General features: G+C 37.0%; 1 protein-coding gene and 1 long non-coding RNA gene across 2 annotated transcripts; one reads left to right on the forward strand and one right to left on the reverse strand.

Annotated features, from left to right (window-relative positions):
• Nucleotides 1-19: 19 nt before the first annotated feature.
• On the forward strand, nucleotides 20-6,253 carry LOC139963101 (uncharacterized). The gene is made up of 2 exons (XR_011791500.1): nucleotides 20-159; nucleotides 903-6,253. It is a non-coding gene; the product is annotated as an uncharacterized lncRNA (long non-coding RNA).
• LOC139963097 (1-acyl-sn-glycerol-3-phosphate acyltransferase gamma-like) lies at nucleotides 1,990-21,654 on the reverse strand. Its single transcript, XM_071963611.1, has 9 exons — nucleotides 21,495-21,654; nucleotides 13,926-14,244; nucleotides 12,531-12,700; nucleotides 11,647-11,808; nucleotides 10,026-10,179; nucleotides 9,563-9,665; nucleotides 8,330-8,408; nucleotides 7,376-7,589; nucleotides 1,990-6,780 (listed from the first exon to the last, which is right to left on the reverse strand). Exons 2-9 carry the CDS (start codon nucleotides 14,101-14,103, stop codon nucleotides 6,599-6,601), a joined length of 1,242 nt encoding a protein of 413 aa, XP_071819712.1. The 5' UTR covers nucleotides 14,104-14,244; nucleotides 21,495-21,654; the 3' UTR covers nucleotides 1,990-6,598.
• Between the last annotated feature and the right edge of the window lie 2,170 nt (nucleotides 21,655-23,824).

Consider the following 23,824-nt stretch of genomic DNA (forward strand, 5'->3'; position numbering starts at 1 on the left):
CACTGCCCAGTATTGATCGTATCTACGTAGCCTAGCCAAACGTACATGCAGTATGCGTAGTCAACTGTAATGTATCATTTCCAAGTGAAATTTTGGCATAACGAAAAGATTGTCATTATCAAATACTTCTTCCTCACGAATAGAGATGTAGCCGAAAAGGTAAGGACTCAAAGGATCATTGTTGTAGTTGAGTCCTGCAATTCAGAGTTTAAGTCTCGACTGCCAGTCCCAGACAAGTTTGAGTACTCCTACTAAGTACTAGTCCAGCCTCCATTGTATGAATTATGTACATTACCTCTAGGCTCTAGGCCGATATGAAACACTTCAATGCTTCAACCCCATGCACACAACCATAGCTACAGTATATTATTAGTGTATATATGTGCATACTCAAGTAGCATGTTAGCTGAACTTATCATTGGCTGTATAGGCCCTAGTATATTACTTCAATCATGGTCAGTTCTCCACCCTGCTACTGTGCTAGTAGTAATAGTAAGGTAACTAGCTGTCAATCTAATGTTCATATGCCTTGGTGAAATGATGCTTTGCTTTTTTGCAGGTTGTAATTTGCAATAAATGTAAAATACATCTGAACTATTCAAGTTTATAAATGTTAATGTTTTAATGCCTAGGTTTGCTTAGTAGTACTGTATACCTTACATATAGTGGCATTGCTGTTAGAAGATGAAGGGGTGGGGATTGAAGGGATGGCATTTGGGTGCTGTGATGCATTGTTAATTAAAGCCATTCTCACGTATTTTTTGTTGTTACAAATCTCTGCTGTAAATTGTTTTCGACTGAAACAAGTAAAACTTTGATGTGAAATTATTTAGAAATAATTTAATATTCAAAACAAAAAGTTAATATGTGTTAATGGCACTTTCTTCTCATTTGTGTTTCAGTATACATGTCTCACGAGATCAGATGTTGAAAGAAGGAAGTCAATTCATACAGTGGGAAAGTGACTTTCCCAAGAGCGTGCCTGAAACTTTTGATAACATGATCAGATCTGATATAAGATATAGGTAAGCTTCCACAAGAAAAGAGGAAGCTTTTGATAGAAAATGAAAATGGAAATGAGTTGTGCCAATATCAATGCTATAGTCACTGATAATATAAAGAAAAAGAAAAGTAGAACTTTGGTCACTGACAAACGCAAGGCAAAAATGAAAGTGCTAACATCTATCGTAGCTGTACTCTAGAAGTGAAGGAAAACAACCCTCTGCAGAACGAATTGTTTGGTATCACACAAAACCTGACTTTGAATTCATCAAAGCCTCTTCAATAATTGCAGATGGTTTCTGCTTTCTATAAAGACATGTAGCCAACAAGCTAATATAACTGCTTTGAAGTTTTGCTCACGGTTGCAAAAGGTGGGGGAAAGGAAGGGGGAATGTGGGTGCACAATGTTATTCATAAATTGTACTCCGAGTCCATTGTGCAAGTTTCCAGCGCAGTACGTTTCTCTGATGGGTGTACTTCACAATATACCAAGGGTTCCTTCTTTGACATTTAGTTCCTGCACCTTTTTAACTGAGCACCACGTCTTTTGATCCTGTCACTGTTAAAGGGTGTGAAGACTCGCGCAAAAAGAAAAGTCTCATGCCGGTAATCTGACCTAGTTTCGAATGAGGTGCAACAGAATTGTTAGACACCACCATCGATCCCAGAAAACACACACACAGCTTGCTACCGTCAGTAATTAGACACTAGTGTACACTCAGTACATACAGCTGCAGTCACTACCCACAGCACATTGTACAAACGATACAGCGATGGACATCTCACGTCCAGCTAAAGATAACAAGTATCACGTTCATTACTGTCTGCATTATTGAGCGACACGATCAAAACAGTCACTTGCAAGCAACAGAAAGTTAACTTTTTCAGATGGCCGCACGCGGTTCGGGGCGAGTCTTCAATGCCTTTAAAGTGGGTCCTTTGACAGTGCACACAAAAACATAATAAAAGACAAACAACCAAAGCCAATTGATTCACACAATGTAATCCTCTAGAACAAATTATTACACTATTTCTCATTACAAAACATTTGTTAAAGTTACGATGACAGATTACACTGTACGAGATTACTCTTTACATCTATGTTAATTGTATACCTATACTAGTATTGCATTCAACGTTCAATTAGGGTTAAAACTGAAAAAAAAAAAGTTCTGCAATGCATACAAAACTTTGAAAACAGAAATAAAGGAAATGAAAACTTTAATTACTGGCAACTGCTTTGATTGATAATTGGCAAGATATATTTTTGGAGTATTACCCACATAAACACACTAAATGGATCAGGTGGTTAAAATTACATATGCACCATTAACAGATTTGCATGAAATTCTACAAATATTTGTAATATTTTAGCATAAAGAAGATTGTCATATCTCTTCTCACACGTGTCGTTGATATCTGCGTGAAAGAACTTTAATACTATGCTTCATTTATTTGTGTAGCACAAGAAATAGCTCTTGTAGTATGTTGCTATGCTACATCCAAAGGATGTTGCTATGGAACTCCTGAAGTATCTCTCTATCCAACACCTGTGGCACATTGCTATGCAACCTTAAAGCATATTACTATGCAACTCCGGAAGCATCTCTCTATGCAACACCGCAGCACGTTGCTATGCAACCTCTGAAGCATCTCTCAATGTAACACCTTAAGCACGTTGGTATGCAACCTTAATGCATATCTCTATGCAACTCCTGAAGCATCACTCTATGCAACACCTATGGCATGCTGCCATGCAGCCCTGAAGCATCTCTCTATGCAACCCATGAAGCATGTTGCTATGCAACTCCTCAAGCATCTTTCGATGAAAGTTCTAAAATGAATTGAATGCTTTGCAACACCAGATAAATGATTCCACAAGGAATATTAAACAAGATTTCTTTGGTAGACCCTTAGATATGTACCTTTACCATACAACAGTGAACATAAAACTAAAAGTCTGAGCTTGTAATATGAAAAGGTGAAAAATGTATGACCAATTTGAAAGCTTCCACTTAAATTTGTTGCAGTCAAGCAAAATTAGTTTTTTGTTTTAAGAAAATGAAGTCAAAGTGGAAATAAGAATGTCTAAATATGGTTGTGATTAAACTAGTTCAGAGTATTAATTTCACCTGATTGGATGTATTTCGGCCAATCAGTGAACAAAGCAATACAGGCTGACATGTCATCTGTTAGGGGAATCAGTTAACATTTTTAAAAGTTCTTTCCTTAGTTTCTGACCTTCAAAATTATTCCCACACATTGAGGAAAATGTGTCCATTTTAGACTTCAAAACTTTGTTAGTGAGGCAGATTCCTTTGATCACAATATTAACCATGTCCTTTGAACTTAAGTCACCATAACTTTAAATTTTAGCATATTTAGGAACAGTACTTATGATCACAAAGTTTTCAGGTTGATAACACAATACCAGATGATGATGGATAGTTTAATATTTTAGCTGGCATTGCAACAAGATCTTAAGAACAATACGTACAGCATTCCACCAACTCTGTACTGTTTCAATGTAACATGACTGGTTCACAGGAAGAGCATTTTTAATCTTTATTTCATAGATAAGAATTTGAGCGACCTCCTTTACAAAAGTGGTGTAGAGGACCCCATACCATGTTTCTCTTTTCAAAGCAAACATGTTCAGTTACAAAGTAAAACTTGAAAAAGTTAAAACAAAGAATGAAATACACCATTTTAAGTCATTCACCCTTCATATTTAGTTCCATTTTATACAGTATGACACTTCACAATAAATAGAGAACCAATGGTGCAATTAATAAGTAAAATACTCAAAACTGACCTCAGTTGACCATTGTTAGGGCTTTGACCTCAAGTATAAATCCATATATCGATTGCCCAAAGATTCTTGTCTGCATGGGAAGCATTTCATACAATGACCGTAAATGACCTTTGACCTCAAATTTTCTGAATTCCTTAAAAACTCCAACTACTTAACCACCATGGTGAGAAATGTTGTAGAATAAACCATTCTATGGAAGGTAAACAAAATGTTTGTGGAAGTCTTTTAATTACTTTTTAATCTAAATGAGTTTTTGATATCAAATTTCTTGGGCAACCCACTTGACAAAGAGGGTTTTTAGCACTAGTAATTTGGAGCACCTTTGATGAATATCCAGCAAACAAAATTAGCGGATACCAACAAAATGAATTCATTGCCCCAACAATTGTTGTCAATTATTTATTTTTATATAAATTCATTTAATTTTGTGTGAGAAGAAGCATTTTTTAACTTGTAGCAGGACAGATTGCCTTGAAATGAAGAAAATACAAGAAAGGAATCATATTTGATAACAAAATTACTACAATGACTCAAAAACCTTAACCAAGCTATAATTTTCCAAGTTGAAGGTTTGTGCTTTTTTGTATTCAAAAGACGAACTCTCCACATATTCCTGTAACAAAAATTTATAAAATTTCTGTCTATTTAATTTGCTTATCACTGTTTACTACTCATTTTGAAATTTCGTAGATGAAATCTCTGGTTTGATGTCCTCGAAAGTGTGAAAAGTATTATTAAGATCGGCAATCGTGGTACAGACCCAACTTAACATTTCCTAACAAATGGTGAACATTTTTAGAAAGAGAAATACATTAGAACTCTCCTGTTTTCCTTTTAAACTACCAAAAAGGAGTAATTTCTTTTTGTTTTCTAATATAAAAGATTGAATATTACTGCTGAATTTAACTTTTTTCTTTTCTTTGTTCCGTTCTTTTTTCGTTAAATTTCAGATGATTCTGATATTTGAAAGATATCATATTTCAGAATTCATTTCTAACCGATTTTTTACACCACCAGAGACAAAGCCCAGTAGCAAACGAAAAGTCCAATATAAACATATTGTGTAATTTTGGTAATTTTTTTTTAATTTCCAAATATATTTAAAACAACCCAGAGAAATGTAGCAATTGTTATTCCCAAAACATTTCTTGCACTACAAGAAATTTAATAAATTTACATTATTGAAGCAAAATTGCAAGAATTTAAAAACAATTTAAATTTATTGCTTGGTCCTCTAGAAATAAACACTGCAACCTACCTAGGCCAGTGGGTGAATTTAATGAGATTGAGATCTTACTTAAAGAAGCTTACTTTGAGCATATCAGTTATGGCCAAATGACTATTTTCATTAGAAATTACATTCATAAATCTCACAAAATCATTTCAGTATATAGCAAAGAATCAAAATGTTGCAACACGAGCAGAAACGAGACAAACTTTGGTTCTGATTATGAGTCAGTACAAGTTGTACAACACTACTAACCTTACTGCTGTTCACTTCAGAGATTAGGTGCTAGATAAGTTTTTTTGATTGATTGACTGACCTGTTGATTCGTAAACTTTACGAAGAGCTCTGTGATTACTTACGGTATCGATAAATTTAGGGAAAAAAAAAATGTTCAAAATGCATATCTTCTCGTCAACGTATGAAAAATGTAAAAAACCGTAGAAAGTACCATGTTCGTATAACAGCACTCTGGAGTCTGGAAATTCAGACAAACCATTCCATGAGGTATTCATGGCTTTTCAAACATAATCTTTGTGCAGTTAAAAAGGCAGAAAAAAAAACATTGACCAATTTTTTTGTACGGTTCCAAAAGTCTGGGTTTAACAGTCTTTGTACGAATCAGATCATTAAATCTCTGTAAACTAGGTTGATTACCGGAATAAAATCTACAGGGCTTTTCTCTATCTTACGATCGATAAACTGCCTAATACTCTGTAAGTGTTGCGAAAAAGGAAAGTTTATTACCGTTGATTCCTGGAGAAAAATGGCAAAGAAAACTTGTGACTGAAAGCTTGTCCTTAACTTTCTTCTCCAAGTCTATCTACAAGACTGAGTATCAATCGTCCCAAAATTAGTGGGCCCTCTAAATTTCATGCACAATGAGTGTCCAAAATAATGTTATTCATGTAACAAGTAAACGTTGTTGTGTCTTTAATGATCTTTGGGACATAAAGCATCGGGCAACGGATGAGATCGTCGCAACAAACCAACATTTTTATCCGTTTGCACTTCATAACAGTATGCTACAAAGATTAATATGTCCGGGTTTTAGGAAAAAATTAACAAAAGGGATCAAATAGAAAAAACAATAACTATTTGGAAACAATTACCAGAAAAACATTTCACACAAGAAAGGAATAATATTTGATAACAAAATTACTGAAATGACTCAAAACCCTGAATCAAGTGTTTCTTTCTTTTTCTTCTTCTTGAAAAGGACAAATTCCCCACATATTGCTTGTGTTACATTATATTTTTTGGGTCTGAATGCATCTAAATCTATCTATCAAGCATCATTCAGCATACAATTTTCTATATTTCACGATATTACAAGTTGGGAGGAAAATTTTGAAGGTTTTGTGGAAAATATTTTTTTTTGTATTCTTTGTAAGTTTCTATTGTTGGCCAATTCTCTCTGATTTTTCTGTTTGAATGATACAAACAAATTATGTATTAAACAAACCAAAGAGTTCATTAAGATATCTCCATTACTTGCCCCCCGAGGACAGAATGACCAACCTCCTCCTGTCCCTATCTCCGTCAGTAAATATTTATCACTCGTCTTTTTTATCCGTGCCGTTAGATGGACTGTTTTCGTGGTGAGAGTCCCCGTTGACTTGTGGCAATGAAGACACCGTGCCATTTGGTCCATTATTCGGGCTGTGAGTATTGGAACCATACGTCGATCCTTTTGAGGCAACTGCAACGGACATCATTCGATGAAAACCAAGTTGAACTGTTGGAGGGAGATACAAACTATTATTTTTGACCAAAACAAAGGATGGAATACTTCATTTTGTTTTCATATATATATATATATATATATATATATATATATATATATATATATTCAGCATCACAAAACACAAACTTTAAGACAAAGAATCTTTAGGGTAAAAAAAAAAGAAGTAAATATTGATTCAAACATCGTAATACAGCCTTTGAGACTTAAATTGTACATTGAGAATCACAAAAAGTACACAAAATACTTAGACTGGAAAAAAACTGTTATGAATATCGTACGTATCTGGAGAGAAACAAAACAGTTTTTGACACAACCAGAGATGTTCATACGATCTGGAATTTAACATCACAGGTCAAAAATCTACCAATTATATGCAGACCAGATTGGTGTCAAGCATCTAAATTTCAAAAAAAATAATTGAAGTGACGAAAGCCTACAGGTCGTCCAAAGTCCGATCCTACACAAATAAATGTTACTTGTGAAGAGAGAAAAGTAATAATGGGAAGGAAACGAAAGGGGAAATGCACCATCTGGAGACATTTCTCTCTCTAGAAAGAAAGATTGGAGACGAAGATGGGTTACTTACGAAGAAAGACGACAAGTACAGCTATCAAAATAGTGAGCATGGAACCAGTCAGTAAGAGTTTCAAGAGATAGTAGATGATGAGGGTTCCCAGGCTAGCATACCAGAACATCGCTACCAGGGTAGGCTGTATCCTCGGGGGGATGAAATGTTGCTTCATTGTATCGTCATAACCGTGAAATGTATCGTTCTTCATGAAGTAATCCATCGCATTGTCCTGAGAAGAATTAAATGGTAAGAGAAGAAAAGCAGGGTTAAAGATATGATTTTGCAAATGGTGTGAGATCATCGTGTGCTTTATGTGCAGTCCAGATAGTGGGACTGTTTACAATTAGGAAACCTGGACAGTTTTTAAGTGTTGTTATGTCAGTTTGTCCAAACTAGTCCACACATGATAAGAGCATAACTAGATCGATGTAAAGCTGATGAAACGTCAATCGTTCAGGTACGGTTTTACTGCTACTCAAAAGTTGGAGGCATTCGTTCGCTTCCACTTTGGGCATTTGCTTCCAAGTACTGACCTGAAGCAAAACAGGCAGTATCTGTAATTGTAGGCAATACCTTTACGTGTTAAATTGAAATGACATTTAAGATTTTGGTACTATCACAACAAAAACCCAACAAAACCTTGGCAGGTGGCTGACTTAGCACATGTATGGCAACGGCTAGATGCCTCCGTTGTGAACTATTTACATATCATTGCATTAATATCAGTGAAGTTCAGAGCAAGGTCGGGCCTCGGGATAATTAACCAGGCCCCAATATTTATGACATATTTCCAAGGTCCCCTAAGTAATCCCCAGCCCCAGGACTTTATCCAACCCCCCTTTGACCCCACCTCCTGTACCATCTTACTACAACTTTATGACACAGAGCTCAATTCCAAGAGCTTCCATTATTCTGCAGGGAAACATCAAGTCAATGACATCACAATTGAACAAACTGACAAATAAATACCTTTTCTTGGTATAATTGATGGCAGTAGTTGGACGTTTCTTCCTCACTGTCGGTGGGAACTTCATCCATACTTCGTATTCTGTTCATAAATACATGAAAAGTAGGAGAGTTGAGTACAGCTTTTTTTTATGTCAGGCCAATACTTTCATGGATGGTGGACTCAAAATATTTCCGCAGGGTGCATCACTTATGGAAAGCAGTACTCACTGCAAGGAATACACAGGCACACTTCTTCTTACTGTTGTGATGGAAAAACCTTTGGCAAACTGCTTTTGTTATTGCAAAGAAGAGTCTGCCATGTGGGTAGGCATAGTTAAAAAAAAATTAAACGGCACGATGCTACAATCCCAGCATTACCTTCCCTGAGGCAAACTGAACTAAGAACTAAAGAAAACAGATGGACGGACAGGCAGACAGGAAGATTAATGAGAAAATTGAATACATGAATATGAATGATGGCTAGAAGATACATGAGATAAGTTGGTACAACGCTAGTAATTTCTAATACTTTTCTCTCACTTCATGTCTCAAGGCTCACTCGTACTGACAGTATGGATATTTCCCAACCCTCACTGCGCTCCTACTGTCAGATCGGAGCGCATATGTAACTATGGAAACACGTAAGCGTGGGATGAAGTAAAAGTGACAGTATGAACAATTTTCAAGCTTTATCTGATAGGCGCAGGATATTAACACTGCTCCTACTGTTAGATCGGAGCGCATATGTAACTATGGAAACAAGTAAGCGTGGGATGAAGTAAAAGTGACAGTATGAACAATTTTCAAGCTTTATCTGATAGGTGCAGGACATTAACACTGCTCCTACTGTTAGATCGGAGTGCATGTGTAACCATGGAAACACGTAATCCTGGGATGAAGTAAAAGTGACAGTATGAACAATTTTCAAGCTTTATCTGATAGGTGCAGGACATTAACACTGCTCCTACTGTTAGATCGGAGTGCATGTGTAACTATGGAAACACGTAACCGTGGGATGAAGTAAACGTGACAGTACAAGTGGTGCTTTGAAAGAATGATATGAATGTGCAGTACACCACAAAAATGATTGAAATTGTCCCAGCTGGGGGGATAGATAAGGGGACCATAGACATTGAAAGAAGCATAAGGAGAGATAGCCAAATGCTAAGAAGACAGCTAGAGATAAGCTGGACAAATTAATCGTGGATTATGATGAGAGCAGGTTAAAGTTTAAAGCTAGGACAAAGTACTCACTTGACAAAAGCATGGTAGGTTACTCTCTTGCCGAGGAGCAAGTCATAGACTGTGGCAGAATCATTCTTTTGACAGGCAACAGTTGCGTCCATAATCACAGGCACTGGTTGGATTGGAAGTGGGGGGGCGTGGGGTGGGTGGGGAAAAGAAAAGAAAGCATGTGATCATTTATGTAAATTTAAAATTATGGAAAAACTAATAGAAGTCAAGAAAAAATCAACATCTTCACAAAATGAATATCATGAAAATATGAGATGCTTCTCATAGTGCATGCATTTCTTCCATCTCTAGTCACTGATGGGACTTCATTCAACCTCACTTGTTCGAGAAAATTTGCTAAAAAATATTACTTTTATGATCTAAAGTCTCCTGGGAATAAACAGCATCATAATGGAGGAGGTTAAATGTCACGTAATTTGCGGAGAAAGTAATTTTTTTAAGACTGAGATGCCTGGTTTTCTACCTCTTCCTTTCAGTCCTTCTACTGCCATGCAGAAACCTTTGGTCCGAGGAGTCAGATGGTGCTTCAATATCGGTAAACCTTTCTTCTCGGCGAAAGCCTTGCTCTTTTCATATTTTTCTGGAGTAAACCTTGTTCCTTCACAAAACATTAACATCTGTTGGAAAAAAGAAACAAATATTACCACCAAATATAAATAAATATAGAGTGAGGGTTGATCCAACCCTGTACAAGACAGACATCGATTTCGATTGGGGGGGGCGGGGAAATATGACTTTTATGGGCTCAAAGAGCATGTTTACAGTTCATTACAAGTTTGTCACAGAAAATTGACAAGTCATTGGTGCTTTGTTGTTAATATGAAGCTTTAAAATAAATAAACAAACAAACAAAGACTGACAGAAGACAGAAAGAAAGACGGAAATACATAAATAAATAAATAAATAACATCTAAGCATCACTTTATCCTTAGAGGAACAATTCATATATCTAACATAATTTAGAGCTGAATATTTTGGAAACAGGTATACCTATAGAATCATTTTCTGTGTCATCTTTCTTTTCGTTAGGACTATAAACACATTTTCCTTCATAGATTTTGTTTCCATGTACTGTACATACATTCATCCTTTCCTTGCAACAAACCATCTGAATTATTTCAGCCGTCCACCTACAGTAATACCCATTCAATGACTTGCATGGTAGGATGGCACTTAAAAGCATCCATTACAATTATACTCATAATCCTGATAAGGTACCAATTATCATCCACCTGATATGTTGTAAAAACAAATTGGGTTTGAATTTAAGCTGTTGGACTTTGATATAGTCCTATCAATATCTAAAACTTGAAGGGATTGGCTGATAACTTCTTGACCTACGTCATAGAGACTGTGGTGAGAATGATTCTCAGAAAGACTCTGCTAACTTGAATGTTATTCTCCATTAGGTACAGTTTCTTCACATACAATGGCAAACTCTTTGACAGCAACTCTTATAATTTCAAGACTGATAAGAACAAGTGGGGCTCATAATTTTTGCTTAAATCTTTCACGACTGATCGACTTTGTTTTGCAGCAGTCTAATACTTTTTGTGTGTCTGAAATTATATCAAAGCTTTCTCCAAGACTTTCTGAATACTTTCAAAAATGTCACTGCTTATAAGTCACTGTTAAAATATTACAAAAAATTACAAACTGGGAAAGTGGAAATGAAAAGCTAAATTTCTAGAATTTAACATAGCTTTAGAGCCTCAAACCACCGCACAGCCTACAACCAACCCCCCCCCCCCCCCCCGACAACATCCATCCAAACTTCTCTGCTCAAAAGAACAAGAAATGAAAATTGAAATACTTTGAGAATCTGAGCAAAAGAAACCATGATAACATCCCATTCCCCCACTCCGCTCCCCCAATTTAGTGCCATTTCCCGAGCAGCTAAATGGTTTGGAAGTGATACGTGGTACTGAAGCTCTATAGAAATATAAGTCTACGTAAATGAACAGGACGTAGGGTAGAAGGTTTAACAAACCAGTGTCAAATATTGTTAAACCTGGCTTAAAAGTGTATGGAGTTAACAACCACTGAATATATTCATTTTCCCAAACATCTATTACTGTCCATACCTTGGCTGGCATTGGAAAATCTGCGAGAAGTTTTACTCCCTCTACGAGTTGCTCTCGATCTTTGACAAAATCTCTTTTTAAAAACGGCATCTCTAGTAAGTAGAATGACCATCCGACCAGGGGAACATATTTCAGTTCATTTTTCATAAAACATTTGGCACTCTGTATGAAAAAACAAAAATGTACAAAAAAAAATAAAATAAAATGAACACAAAATTAACAGTGAAAATAAGCTGCGAAAAAAAGACGATTGCAGAAACTATATATGAATAATATCACTATGTACACAGCTGTTGCCTCTATTAACATCACCTGCATACAAAGTAAAGAAATTACATGTTACTGAATGGGGAGCAATTTGGATCAGCTACAGTATGTCTAGTCAGGAATAGAGATTGTCTGAATAAACCCCCCCCCCCCAAAAAAAAAAAATTGCATAATGAAATTTTCCATACGTTAAGCCATAATTACTAGACCGTAGTGGGGATGACATTTGACACAACAAATAGCAATACTGATGATAACATTGCGGTCCGCAATGGTTTAGGCCTACGGCACAGGGTCGTTTCAATGCAATAAAGGTACAATTTAGATCTTCAAAGATGACTGGACCAAGATCAACCAGACATGTACACTTCAGAATCGATGTCCAGAAGAAGCAAAACCTAGCTAGGACTAACGATTTGATATTTCAATCTAAGTAAAACTTTCCATCGACAACAAGCTCCGGAACTGTAGATACAGTAGTATTTCTCCGCCGTCTGGAAGAAATCCCCCTCTCCGCAAAAATTTTGTCTTTTACTTGACCCCCTTTTGGACTGCACCCCATAGTTGCTTAGAATCTAAATATTAACAAATATATCCACAGATGAAGATGCACTTACAAAGAGTTGACCGTATCTATCTGCTACACACCACGTTGCCAACCAATCAAGTTCAAAGGTATGGTTCATTACTAGAAGGCCATGTTGTTTATTCATAGCTGTAAAGAACTTGTCATCACAGTGAATGTATATATGCGATCCAGAATATGTGTCGTAGAGAAACACCAGTTCTGAAAAAGACAAAAGACGACGGACGGACTTCATTGCACGATTTATTCTGTGAAGTCACACATGAATGTAAGGAATGACTGATTGTGTTTTCTCTTAAACCCCCCCACACCCTGTCCGACTGAACGCGACCTGACTCGACGTTACGATCGCAACGATGATTAACGTGATTAGCATGGCGGTGTGCTTTTGACTACGATCACAATTTAGTCAGCTTTTTTGAAGTTGTGTTTTGTCTGCCTCAGTCGAGCCAACTCAACATGTCGGATGTCTGCAATGAAAAGTCGGCAATGGACGTACTGTACAGTGTGCGTCAGTCCATGACGACTACTGCTCGGTGACTAAACCAGTCACAGGGGGAAATAATTTGCATGTGACCTAAACCAGGAAACTGTACTCCTTCAGTGTGTGTTCCTCAGGCGCGTAGCGAGGATTTCGCCAAGGGAGGGGCAAACCTGTAGGCAAACAATCAGAGTCGTAGATTCAGCATTGAAAACTATTTAAGTACATAGCGCCACCATCGGTTGGCGCTAAGCGAACAAGGAAATTTTGGCAGAAAATGCCTCCCAGATCCCTGGAAATGGCACTTCCCAGGCCTTGTAAGTTGCATCTAACCTTGAAATTAATATTGATATCATAAAAGCATACAAAAAAATATGCTCAAGGGGGGTGGGGCGATCACCCCCTTCGCCCCCCCCCCCCCCCCCCCTTGGCTACGCGCCTGGTGCTCCGCACTTGCTCAGTGTGCAGGAGTCAGTAGCAAGGTACGGCTGCTGGTCATGACGACTACAAAGAACTGAGTTAGTCATCTTCAGCCCTGCCCTGTGATAAGGAAGCTTTCAAAACTGAAACAATTTTATAACCAGATCTGTGATATGTGATGTTTCATTAAGTACCGTACACGATAAAGTGACTTCAACAAAACGGAGGGTTTTAATTGCATTAGTGAAAACTCATATATTTCACAGATTGTGGCACAATATTGTTACCCCTGGAAATCAAAGGAATAAATTTCAACATTTTATTTTATATTTTATTACGTCTCAGCAATGGAAACAAACTGCTAGTATCAAGAATGAAGAGTTAGGACAGAATTTAACTTACAGTAAATGTTTGTTTTTTAGTTTGCTCTGTCGTATAATTTTTATTCTGGGACGACGATGTTTTTAATGAAGGTTGAATTTTAACCCAATCTTACAGTGGCTTTTAAGAGCATTGAATACTTACGAGCCCAATGGAGGTATACCAGGTATCCGTTGGCTTTTCTGTACAGGGATTTACTGACTGGCCATAACAACAATGTGAAAACTTGAAGAATGTTAACTATAAGTCCAGAGATAATAAAAACCACAAAGAAGTAGAGATGGGTAAGAATGGATTTCTTGACATAGTTCAATAGCGCCATTTCAAAAGGGAAAATAAAGGAACCAAATTTTGCATAGATATTTCGCAGCTGTCGTTGAAACCGTTCACCGTATTCACATGGATTTTAAAAGCAACCATCCATCCATGTCATCACCTTATCTGTAGGAGTCATCCACCGATCCTGAAAGTGATGAGATAAAGGGAAATGTAAAGGTCACTGAAATTTCCTGCTTCTGAACAGCTCATGAGACGTATCATTTTAATAGGAAGATTTCAATATCATTCTCACAACTGCAATCTAGTTTCTATTGTTCCGCTTAATTCAAGTTATATGTACTTTACTGACTAACATACATTGCAGCCTGTCAAATTTAAAATTAATTTCATTTTCATATTCACTCCAAATACTGTAAATACAGTAATTAACATAAAAATGTCCCAACAAAGAGTCAATAATGTATTGGGCTGCTGTAATAGGTACGACATTTTCAGCCATTTGGCATGTGTTTAAAATCTAAAAGAACATCTCTAATTTATGACCTTTGACATTCAATCCTATGTCATTACTCGCAGAGGCTCCAAACAACGTACCCAGACATACTGTACACCTGCCAAGATTTAAGTCAATGAGGCACAGTATGTGACATCACTGACATATACATTTTTCCTAATACACACATACACACCGAGACACTGAAATTTCTTTTAGACCCCTGTCCCAAAATTCCCCAAAAGTCCATTGTCAGGCTACCCTATATGGTCACAGGCTACCCTATATGGTCACAGGCTACCCTACTGTATATGGTCACACTACTGTAATGCTCACTAACTCACAATTTTTCAGTTTGACAGTGTCTCAAAGAGATGTGAGGTGGGCAGGTGGCAGGGCAGCAAGTTTAGTACCATTTCAATGAAGTACACTACAATATCCAGTACAATACATTTATGGATGAAAGTCAAGGACTTCAATATTAACCCTGGACATTTGAACTACTGTACCTCCATTAACTGTAACTGAATTATAAAATTGGTCGACCTACATTCTGTATGTTCAGATTCACTGTCAAAATTTATTTAATGCGGAAACAACACACAGAATGCACATGCGCAACGTTTTATAGTACAATCTTACACCACCGTAAACTACTGAGAATCGGGTCGAACAGTACAGCCATCAAAGAGCTCTCCATTAGTCGTCACTATGGCGATGGAGGACTAATATCTAATGTAACATATCAAAGTGACATTGCAAAATGAATGCAACCGTTTAGATGCTGCAAGTTGATTTATGTTTAAGATATACGTCATAAAGGTTAACAGAGATTCTTTTCCCCTGCTCTCCTGCTAATAAGGAAGTTGGATTCTCTTTTTCCTTGATAATGAATGAAGACAATTTTACACGAAGAAGTAGAAAGTTAGAAGGACCAATGTACAAGCTGCATAATGACTATATAGCAACAAAGCTCTGCTTTCATACAGTCTGTATATGATAAAACAAAATTCATTTTCCAGGCGGATAATTTTTAAACAGTTTCGTTGCTTGTTCAATGGAGTGCCAGCCTGCCAGGAAGTAATGGAAAAGATATAACTAAGCCCTTAAAAAAAAAAAAAAAAAATTGGAAGGGTGAGTTTTGAATCATTCAAACAATAATCTACAGAAGATCAGTTAATATTGAAAGATTTATATCTTTGTAAACAAAAGTATCATAAACCCTTTAAGTTGATTTGCAAAATGTCAACAGTGTTTTTCTTCATAAAACTGGAAATAGAACTGCAATATGAGCAATAACGGTGACTACAGTAGTTATCATATTATGGTTTAATAGTAAACACTCTATAGGAGCAATAACTTATTATCACAGGTTTTTATGCACAGGTCGCTTCATTAAACACCCAGCAAATATTCCTGTGCCTGAAGATAATTAATCACACACACACACACATATGAGAAATACAAATATTAGTAGTAACCAATTTAGTTTTCTCTCCATAGAAATTCCAATGTTAACAGTACTGGCAGAGAGCCGCTGGTATGTACAGTTTGGGTATGTATAGTAAGTACTGTATGTACATATGTATATATGTATGTGTACCAAATAAATTACCAACTTTATGAAATTACTGTACTGTACAGAAAGGTCATGCAAAATAGGGTATGTACACACTATGAAGTACAATGTGCTAATATTATTTAATTTAAAATTTATATTATTAATAACCATAGTGTATATATAGTGTGTAAAGAGAAAGTCGTTACCACAGCAACCACCCTGTTAACCCACTTACTGTGGCACTAATTACTGTACATACAGTACAGTGCAGCAATGGACTTACTATAAATAGACCTTGCATGATTACTATGAAGCAAACAGATTGTTAATTGCACAACACAATAAATAAAATACTGTACAACAGGAACTAACCTGTAAAGCTCCCCCGCCCCCAACAACGGGAGACAGAGGCAATACCCACCGACCCACCTCACCCTAGAAAATATTAACAAAGCAGTGATTTTTACACAGGCAAGGTGACAGCAGCACAGGTTGTATTTTCAACACCATCTAAGCAATGATTCTATACCTGCCTACTGAAGTACACTCATCCCTGATCCCTGAGAGACAAATTTCCTTATGGATGACATAAATTACTAGACAAAATATTAGTCTTGAAATATCATACAGTAGAAGTTGAGTGCTTGTTATGTGCAGCTGTTCTGGTTATCAAGGTATTCAACTGTATAATATGTTACTGTATATCTCTGGTAGGCTCCTTTAATGCTAATTTGATGATGCTACTGTTCAGTAGAGGGATTATCAGTGCACAGGCGGCCTTTAATGTTAATGTTAAGTTCTAATTATAGCCCATCCAAATCATGTTTACCATCATTCATTCATTTCTTTTGTAACCTGATATGAACAACAGAGCACATTTGGTTGACTTCCAACAACCCATTTGACATTGACATTTTTTAATGCACTGTAAACGTGTTATTTGAGGCCATAAAAGTCATTAGGATTTCTCCTGAACATTGAGTTTTGTGTTGAATATGAGAAACTGACACAAGTGGTCTGTGTGTTAGACTACTGTATGTAGTCCAGCCATTTCCATTGATGAGCCTCAGATGTTTCGTGGGTCATTTCTCAAGACTTCAAAGTGAAAGATTGCTACAGTGTTTTCTAGCAGTCTACAAGTTCTACAACAAATATTAGACTTCATTTTGTTTCACCCTTTATTAAGTGACCTTCGATTATGTCACAATTTACCTTTCATCTAAGATTTGGATGAATCAATAAATCATCTTGAAAAAGTTTTTGACATGTTTGGATAATGTTACTTGAACACCTTTGATGCAGATCATGCAACATTCTGCAAACAAAAGCAATTAACTGAATATTCATTAGGGACAATCAGCTCAATCAAGCAATAGGAAATGTTGACAGAACTTTGCTGACAATGTACAACAATTGTAACAGTACCATGACATACCGTGTTTTCACATGTATTTTAATCTTTTCTTTCCTTATTGAAATTTTGATTACAAAGATGAAATTAACAGCCTGGTCAATAACACTACAGGTACGTCCCCACTGATATGGACCTGTAAGAACCGACAAAGTATTGATGGGGTACCAGATTGGAGAGTCCATTAAGACTTAAGAGCCATGGTCTTAATAAGGTGGCAAGAAGCAAATTAGTGATTGTCTTGGATAAAACGTTAGTACTGTTTTCCGCTTCACGATTTTTTGTCTAGAATGAGGACACTAAAGATCAATATTTAATTAGCTGGTAGGTTTTAGAGAACTAGTCCTTCCTAAGTACCATTTTCCATTTGGGGACTTTTTTATTTGAGAATGCTATACTTCCTAACTTAAACAGCTTGAAGTCCTTATCGTATTATTTTAGAGGTTAAACTAAAAAAAGGTGTTTCTGCTAGAACTTTATAACATGAATCCTTCAGCAGTATACTCTTTTAGATAGGAACAAGTGCTATAAATTTAACAATTGGAGGAATCCACAACCCCTCCCCCTCCCCCATCCCCCAACCCCTACCTCCTCTCATGCTTGCCTCATTCGGAGTTGCCAATCTGCAGTGTTTTATGCTTTTTTTCTAAGAAACTGAATCAGACAGTTATTTCAGCAAAGTTTCTCCACCACTCCTACAGTACAGTACAATCTGTACCATTAATAGTACTTACCAAAGTCCTGCCTATCAGTACAATTGTGGTTAAAGCTGCTGATAAAGTTTGCACGTTTGAGCTACTGTACATTATCTTCAAGGAGTAAAAACTACTTTTTGATGTAAGTACAGATAAAGTTATATACAAAGTTAATCAGTGGTTAGCTAGTAGTGCTACAAAAGTAGATACAAAGGATAGTATTAGTTAGATTAAAAGTATTAAGCTGTGTGATGAAGACCTCTTACAAAAACTTTTTGGGAAGATATCAGGTTGTTACTGCAACACGGTGGCCAAAGGTGACTGAAGGCTTGTATGTTTATATACTGTATATATGTAAACAGCAACCTCTGTCTTGTTGTACTTGGCTTGCAGACAACAGTACAGCTAATCCAGATATAATAGGGAATATTACAAAGTGACCTCCTGATGCCATACAATGTATTAATATCATTTGCTCACAATGGCTCTATCAGACTTCTCCTGTCTTGATGGAATATAGATCAGAAACATTTTGACAAGCCTGACTGTTTGGCTGTTAGGTCCACCGAGTTCTTCCCGGACCCCTTACTGACCCCTCTGCACTTTTCAAAGGCCCCCTAATCCTAAGCTTGACTAGTTTTACAAAACAAACTGACCAAAGGTGGCTCCATTGTAAACACCAGTGTACTGGCATTCCAGATTATTCTCAATTAACTTCTCTCTTGTAGTACTGTGTTCATGAATATATGCACAGTGGTCTATCTTTACAGAACAAGCTGGCCAACCATACAGCATTATCTTACTAACTGTAATCTCTAGATTTCTGGCCTGTTTTAACAGTATCACAGATCATATTATTTCTGGCATTCCCTAAGTTTCACCCTGCGCAATGCTAGGCGTTTCAAGTTAAAGCTTTATTTTGCATTGCATTTCTCACAGTCTACATGTACTGTTGCTGCCATGCAGATTATAGTATGGAATATATTTAATGTATTCTATACAGGTAAGCTCCTTTAAAACTCTTATAAGTTGTAACCTAAAGATTCATACCAGATCTATTCCTCAGATTCTAAATGCATTCCTGAATTGTAGTGTATTCCCGACAGTCTTTTCCCAATCAATTGTAAAATAACAAATTTAATTATATCTTTAAATAACATACATCTAATCCTTCCAGAACAATGAGACTTTTAGCCACAGGTGTGGTAGACTGTGATACATTTAGTAGTTTGAAACCGAAACAAAGATCTAAATCTCACATGTGTACGTTTATTTCCACAAGCGTTTCTTCTCGTCTGTGGTTATGTAACATAACTTACAAAACCATGGAATGCCTACAAGGACAATATTCTACATAGACCATCAAGCTTTCTAATAATAATAATAATAATGATAATAATAAATGATCTTATAACGCGCTAAAATCTATGAAGTATTCAATAGCGCTGTACAACCCAAATAGAACGCCAACTTGAAAAAATGAGTCTTCAAGCAAGACTTGAACTGACTGAGAGTGGGAGAACTCTGCACAGACATGGGCAGATTATTCCAGAGCTTTCTAGGAAATTTCTGTCTTCAGTTGTGAAAGTGCTAATTAATAGAACAGTTTGGATGTGTTGTGATTCTATCAACCACATACAGGGAATCTCTACTATAACATAACAATTCCACATACTCCAATTTTAAGAAATTACAAGTTAGCATGGTGGTGGGGTAATTTATCGTGCTCTTAATTAACTCAAATGTCACTTAAAATCATATGCATTTATCTTTGATGCCATAGGTGACCAAAGTGTGTAAAATGAAACTGCAGGAAAAGTACATTGTAATTTTATTGTTTTGGAAAATTGAGAAAAAAACAGTTCTCTTACAGTACAAGAGCCCATAACAGAAATGTTGTTGAACATACAGTATGCTGACAAAAAATCACAAAATTCTCAATAAGACAACACTGGCAATGTAAAATTTTGAAATATTTCTGCATAAATAGTAGAACCCCTTCCCACACTGATAACTATTGGGAAAAATCGTTGAGGTATTTTGGATAAGAGTAGACAAAATCAGACCATTTTATATTTCTTAGGCTCTGCAAAGTTGGAACTTTTGGCACAGTAAAGAAAATCATGCATAGACTACAAACAGTACTGTATGCACATGTATGCAAATGTTTAAACAGGTAAATTAAGCCCTGTGCAATGGTAAACTTTTCAACATGCCCGCAATAATCGCGTAAGCCTTCCTTAGATTCTATACAGCAGTATAACACAGATGAACTGTGCTTAAATTTACTCGTGTACAAATATTACGTACAGTGAGAAGAATATGCTGGTTTCATGCTGGATTTGAACGATGGAATTCAATGTGTCACCAAATGGTTTTCATAATAAGTCCCGTCAAAGCTTTTGTCTCTCAATACTATGAACGGATATTTCCAACAAAACAAAAAGAAGACACAACATAGAATAATGAACAAAGGAATGTAAAAAACACCCGCACTAAATTCAAACACATAAGATGGTGGAAGTTTCGATTTCCGACCATACTTTCTCCAAGGCATTATCTGCTTGCTACCTAGGTTCAACCCTTTTGATTTTAGTTTCCTGTACATCTATTTTCTTGTAAAGTTTATCACTAAACATAACTCACTGCAGCAGAGACCACATTCCTTTGTATTTGCGCAGACTGCCAGGAATTTAATCCTGACTATTTGTTGATTACCCAATGCCGTATATTGTGCTTTTCAATCTCCTCCAGACAAAACATTATTGAAAAAAAATAAAGTTGCTCATGTATTTAATATTGAGTTCCATAATATGAAGGTTTAATACTCCTCTGTAAAAGAAAGGAACTGCATAGTATTGGTATTTGAGGCATTTAATTAACCACTCCTTCATGGCTGGAAACAATTCAACAACTGCATAGCCTAGCCATGGGGCCTACCTACCTAGTAGTACTTGTAGGTCTGTTAATTCAGGGTTATTTGGGTACACATTTCAGTCTTATATTCATGAACTTCTATACATGAAGATAAGAACTATGTTGAAAAATAAACAGTAGGAGCTAGGTAGTCAGGAGCACAGCAGTACACTGAAAACTAAAGCCTAAGTTGAAGGTCAAACTTACCAACACTGACTGTTTGTGTTAGGCGATTGCTGCTGGAGTAGGCCTATGTTGAACTAGGGCCTAGGCCTATGTAGTATGTTTGTGATCAATACCAATCAATATCAATATTTCAGTTAAACGATACGTTCACGAACAAACACTATGTGATTACCTGAAATTTGATTTCATCCAAAGTTGAGACTATCTCAGAATAACATTTACAAGCTAATACTCGTTAATAATCAGCAATAAATCATCCGATCACATGTTCGTCGTAGCCTGTACGTGTACTAAATAAACTAGTCTTTCGCAGTACATGTCGTCTCCATTCACGTAAGTATAGTAAGAGTTGCGTAATCAAATGATAACCAACGAGGTAAATGAATCTGGAGAAACTATCACACAGTAAATACGCGCGTACGCGCGTACCATGTATGGAGGATCATGTGATGTGTTCCAGGGTGGTACTAATATACTACTCTCCCTACCAACCTTAAGCTATTCCAGGATTCATCACAGGATTCATCCCAGGATTCATCACAGGATTCATCCCAGCATTCATCACAGGATTCATCCCAGGATTCTGAAGCTATCACAGGATTCATCCCAGGATTCAGATTCAGAATCCTGGGATGAATCTGAATCCTGGGATGAATCTGAATCCTGGGATGAATCCTGTGATAGCTTCAGAATCCTGTGATGAATCCTGGGATGAATCTGAATCCTGTGATGAATCCTTGGATGAATCTGAATCCTGGGATGAATCCTGTGATAGCTTCAGAATCCTGGGATGAATCCTGTGATGAATCCTGGGATGAATCTGAATCCTGGGATGAATCCTGTGATAGCTTCAGAATCCTGTGATGAAACCTGGGATGAATCCTGGGATGAATCCTGTGATGAATCCTGGGATGAATCTGAATCCTGGGATGAATCCTGTGATAGCTTCAGGTTGGTATGGTTCCATGGAGAATTCCGTGGTTGCACTGAACTAAACATTTCCCCACATTTCCCATTTCTACATTCACTTATAGCGTGTAGTTATAACGTTAGGCCATATGAGACAAAGCTTGCCCCTAGAGCTGTATTAATAAGTAAGATTATGTAGAAAGCCTGCCTTCATTCAAGAGAATAAGGTTGAACGTTAGCATATTAGCACTATTTCGTAGGCCTGAAGTACCAGTACCTTCTTATGCCGTTAGTTCCCATGTCCGAACCGACCAATCTTTCACGAAGTCACTATCAGGCGGAGTGTATAGCCTAGTGGTTAACGCCGGCGTCTCCCAGTCATGAGATCCCCGGTTCGATTCCCCGCCGACAGCAATGTGTGTCGTCTGGCAAGGGTGTTGTTCAATAACAACTTCCTGACATGGACGTTAAATGGATGTGTGCCGAGAGATTGGCTTCGGTCAGCTTGCGAGTCTACAAGCCTCCATGGCTTCTTTCGCGAGTTCCTGCTTGCGGGAAGATCACATATACATACATACTATCACTGTTCTCGAACTGCTACAGAGAAATATCAGTATAGTACCACCCTGGAACACATCACATGACCCTCCATACATGGTACGCGCGCACCCAATTGACATGAATCCTCCAGAATCATTTACCTCGTTGATGATAGCATAGGTCGATGATTATTCGGAGGGGTATACCAGCCATGCAAAAACGTTCGTTGATCCCCCAAAGTATTCTGCTTTTAGGTATTTATTGTTTTCATTATTTCGATCTTTAACTACAAAGGGATAATGGATTCGAAAGAAACTTGGTTTACAATTTCTTGGTCGTCTTATTGATCTTTCTTATCTTTTACCGAATGTCGATTAAATTCGCTTCCGTCATCTCGATCAGTTGCTTTCTGGGCATCATGCCTCGAAATCACATGGAAATTCGAACAACCAACTAGTTACACAATATATACAGCTAACTTCATGTCAGAGAAAAGTCGAAAATTTACATGTTTGGTGACAATGAGTGAACTTCAGTCCGAGAATGCAAAAACTTCTCTCTTACTGAGATTACTGATGTGCAGTGGGACATGTAACTTTGATTTGAGGGCCTTTACCACACAATCACATCAGAAATTCCCTACAAGATGGTCCCTCAGCAAATGAATGGATGTTTTTCAACAAAAGAGTTCGTATAAATTACCGTACGATTTTTTGTTAACTTTTCAACAAAGGGGCACTTTCTAATTATATTTTTCATTTACATTTCTCAATACTGAAAGGCGGCACTTTTAATATTAAAATGGAAAGAACACTTTTCATTTAAGACTTCTAGGGCCAGTGGCGTCGCCAAGGGGGGGCCAGGGGGGGCACGTGCCCCCCCTGGAAAACCTAGTGCCCCCCCCCGGGTGCCCCCCCATCTGAGATTTGGGTTGGTAAAAAAATATATATATATTTTGTTATATTCAACTCCCATCATCTGAGTTGGTTTTTCATAAGGACAAAGAAGCACAGTAATTCGTATTTTCTTCAAATGAGTTGCGAAAAAATTAAC

Source organism: Apostichopus japonicus, chromosome 21 (genome assembly GCF_037975245.1).
Source record: "Apostichopus japonicus isolate 1M-3 chromosome 21, ASM3797524v1, whole genome shotgun sequence".
Taxonomy (NCBI): Eukaryota; Metazoa; Echinodermata; class Holothuroidea; order Aspidochirotida; family Stichopodidae; genus Apostichopus; species Apostichopus japonicus.